This window comes from Limulus polyphemus, unplaced genomic scaffold (genome assembly GCF_000517525.1).
Source record: "Limulus polyphemus unplaced genomic scaffold, Limulus_polyphemus-2.1.2 Scaffold1139, whole genome shotgun sequence".
Classification (NCBI taxonomy): domain Eukaryota; kingdom Metazoa; phylum Arthropoda; class Merostomata; order Xiphosura; family Limulidae; genus Limulus; species Limulus polyphemus.
Window position 1 is genome coordinate 116,527 of NW_013666749.1, and position 3,197 is coordinate 119,723.

Here is a 3,197-nt window from a genome sequence, read left to right on the forward strand (position 1 = left end):
GGATTAGGTAATTAAGGTAAAGAGACCCAGATGATACCGACTTTTGGAAACCATCCCGGATTAGGTAATTAAGGTAAAGAGACCCAGATGATACCGACTTTTGGAAACCATCCCGGATTAGGTAATTAAGGTAAAGAGACCCAGATGATACCGACTTTTGGAAACCATCCCGGATTAGGTAATTAAGGTAAAGAGACCCAGATGATACCGACTTTTGGAAACCATCCCGGATTAGGTAATATTAAATAGTGAATCACAATTTGTACGTAACAAACGCAGTATCAAAGTGCCCCTGTGGGTCAGGTGTAAGTTTACAACGCTAAAATCCCGGGTTCGATTCCCTGCAGTGCATAGACGGAGCGCGGATAGTCCATTGTGTAGCTTGGCGCTAAATCAACAGTATCAAAGCGCACATTTTGCTAGGCGCCTGGTATGTTACTCTAGCCGAAAATCTATTCTTATATATCATCATTATCCAATATTAGCTTTTCTACGCATGTCTGAAATCATTAGACAACGTATCCAATATTGTGTCTGTTCTCTTTAAAGTCATAATACTTCCTCTTGTTTAGAGCATTTATTATTGATTTAAATAATCAACAACCACAGTATTCAGAATACTTATTAACAAAGGTTTTGCTATTACACTTCATCAGAAGATTTGGCATGTTTACGAGGCAGTGAATAGCATCTCTGTACCGAAAATTTCGACCTTTGCCGAGTGATTTTGCAAAATTACATCACAGATCATCAATACAACATATTGAAATAAATAAACACATTTTTACTTGATAGATGAGTGTGTACAAGTAGAAATTCATTCAAACGAGCAGTAGAATTATAACAGATTCAAACTAACAGAATTTAACATATATTACAGCATATAAGTTGTACCAGTTTGTAGCTTACACGATCACTTAAGTCCAGTTATTAATTTGTTACTGATATATGTATATATATCCCAATTATTAGATACTAGCTACAAACTAGTTTATATTCACCATTTCAACTGCTTATCTGATATTGTCTTAATGAAACTCTTGTGAAGAGATGCGATCCAAGTTCTCCTTGACATGGTGTGCTATCCACTCGTTTAATCTTTTGCAAATTATGATTTTCATCAACCAATTTATTAAAATATTTTCTAGATGGATATTCACGTTTTACTAACTTCTTTACTATGTTGGCTGTGTGCGGAAGGCTTCTTTTATCTCCCTTTTTCTTCTGTGTGGCTCATTTCCCATTCTTAGTAATATTCCAATTCTTTGTGTGGTCTTCTCTGGCATGATTGGCTATTGCAGATATATCAGTATTACAGAGTCTTGTACGTTTATTATGTTCCTGAATTCCAACTTTTTAGTCTTTTTGTTTCTTCAGTGGGATGATGTAAATGATGTTTTACTCTCCATAAGGGTATTTAGATAGCTTGATATGTATTAAGTACTAACCGCGATCGTACTGTATTGTGGTTTCCGAATACTGTTCTGACTTTATACTGTTTACATATCCTTTGTATGTTTTCAGGGACACTTTTTATACGTGAGAATGTGCATATACCTGTAATTTTCTTCCTGCCTATTTTTTAGGGTTTAGTTTTTTTCTTCTGGATCAATTATGTCAGGCATCCATTGTAAATGAGGGCTGTAGTGATGTTTATCTGTTCCTTCTTCTCAGAATCTGAACCCACATTAGGTGGCTTTGTTGTGACTCAGCGAATATCTATTTGTAAGATATCCACCTATTCTTTACAACATATAGCTTACTCTATTAAATTATAATGTTTTAGTAGTATCTGGAATACTTGAAAGTTTAGTCTTACATACTGTATATAGATAGTGCTGTAACGTGTTCTATCGTTGGGCGGGTTCTTTTGAATCATTTAGTAAAAATAATGTTAGGTCTAGTTCGCGTAACGATAACAAAAAGGGAAATTCACCAAACAACTAAATAGCAGTATAGATGTGTTAATTCCCACTTTTAACACCGAATACATTTTCTGTCACTGAACTAATTGACTGGCACTGAATTGAAATTTCGTTGAATACTTATTAATTAACTCATTCATCATCGATTGTTTTATTCATATTTATATCATACTTATGTTTATAAACAGTCCATCAATCCGTATATATATATATAATCAATAGGCAGAACTACAGAATATTTTGAAATTAAAAGCACAAACTATAGATTAGATGCAGATATTAAATTTGTATATAGACACACACACAATCATTTTAATAGATATGTAACTTAACTCATAGTTTACAAAAATTTTGTTTGTAGCAAAATTAGGCGTTTAGATACGATGATGATACTTAGAAGTACCTTCGCTAACTCTACAATATTTAATAGGTTAGATACAAATTTCTGACCTATACTATAGAGAAGAATAACTACATTCCGACAAGACCACATTTCAATCAAAACTTACATGTTACGGGAGACTTACATTCAAAAATTCAGGCTTGTTTTGCTCTCCAGCCATTAAGTCAACATTTTTAAGGTTTAGATCTACACCGATAATTTTAGCCACCATTCGAACGGCTCGGCAAGGACCACTAGGTGGCATGTGGTACAAGTCAATAGTCATGGTGGTTGCTTGAATACGGGAAAGACTCAGTTCTTATGCTCACTTGTATCAGCGACTGGTTTACAAACCACACTCAGCCGGCTTTATATGCTGCTAGGTGGTAGCACCAGCGCCGATCTTTATCTGTCGAATTTCGAAACACCATATACATCATACAGCTTCTTGTAACACTAAATGAAAATCTTAGAAAACAGCTTGTGACTTAAAAAACATATTAGATATCTGTCTGTGAAGCAGGAAAAAATATACAGGTATTGAGTTTGAAAAACTTAAAATAAAAGTCTAGATTTTTTTATTTACGGCTAAACTTTATTTAAAAACTCTTTCTGAGATAGAAAACTATTTTGTTTTGTGAATCAAAAAGTTTCCTTCCAGTGTCTGTGGTTTTTATAAATCTAAACACGTGTAGAGCCTGATATACGTTTATTTGGTCTTTTGTCCTATTGTTAACTACAGTACTAACTATCTTGATTTTTTTTATTGTCACAGACTGATATACGTATATTTGGTATATTGCCCTATTATTAGCAACAACACTATCTTCATTTTATATATTGTCTCCAGGAGCATCGAGAGCCAGCACGGGCCCCCTTTCTCTCTCTCT

The 3,197-nt window shown here is 34.2% G+C and overlaps 1 protein-coding gene and 1 long non-coding RNA gene across 3 annotated transcripts in view; one reads left to right on the top strand and one right to left on the bottom strand.

Moving 5' to 3' along the window:
* The window catches only part of LOC106462310 (glutathione S-transferase 1-like), a 10,569-nt gene extending 7,910 nt beyond the window's left edge, over window positions 1–2,659 (bottom strand). Inside the window, exon 1 of the mRNA XM_013922214.2 lies at window positions 2,453–2,659. Coding sequence (XP_013777668.1) covers window positions 2,453–2,593 — 141 coding nt within the window. The 5' untranslated portion in view covers window positions 2,594–2,659. The remainder of the gene's footprint in view (window positions 1–2,452) is intronic.
* Window positions 1–3,197, top strand: part of LOC111086488 — a 41,502-nt gene that overhangs the window by 10,748 nt on the left and 27,557 nt on the right. The gene's annotated exons all lie outside the window — the stretch shown is intronic.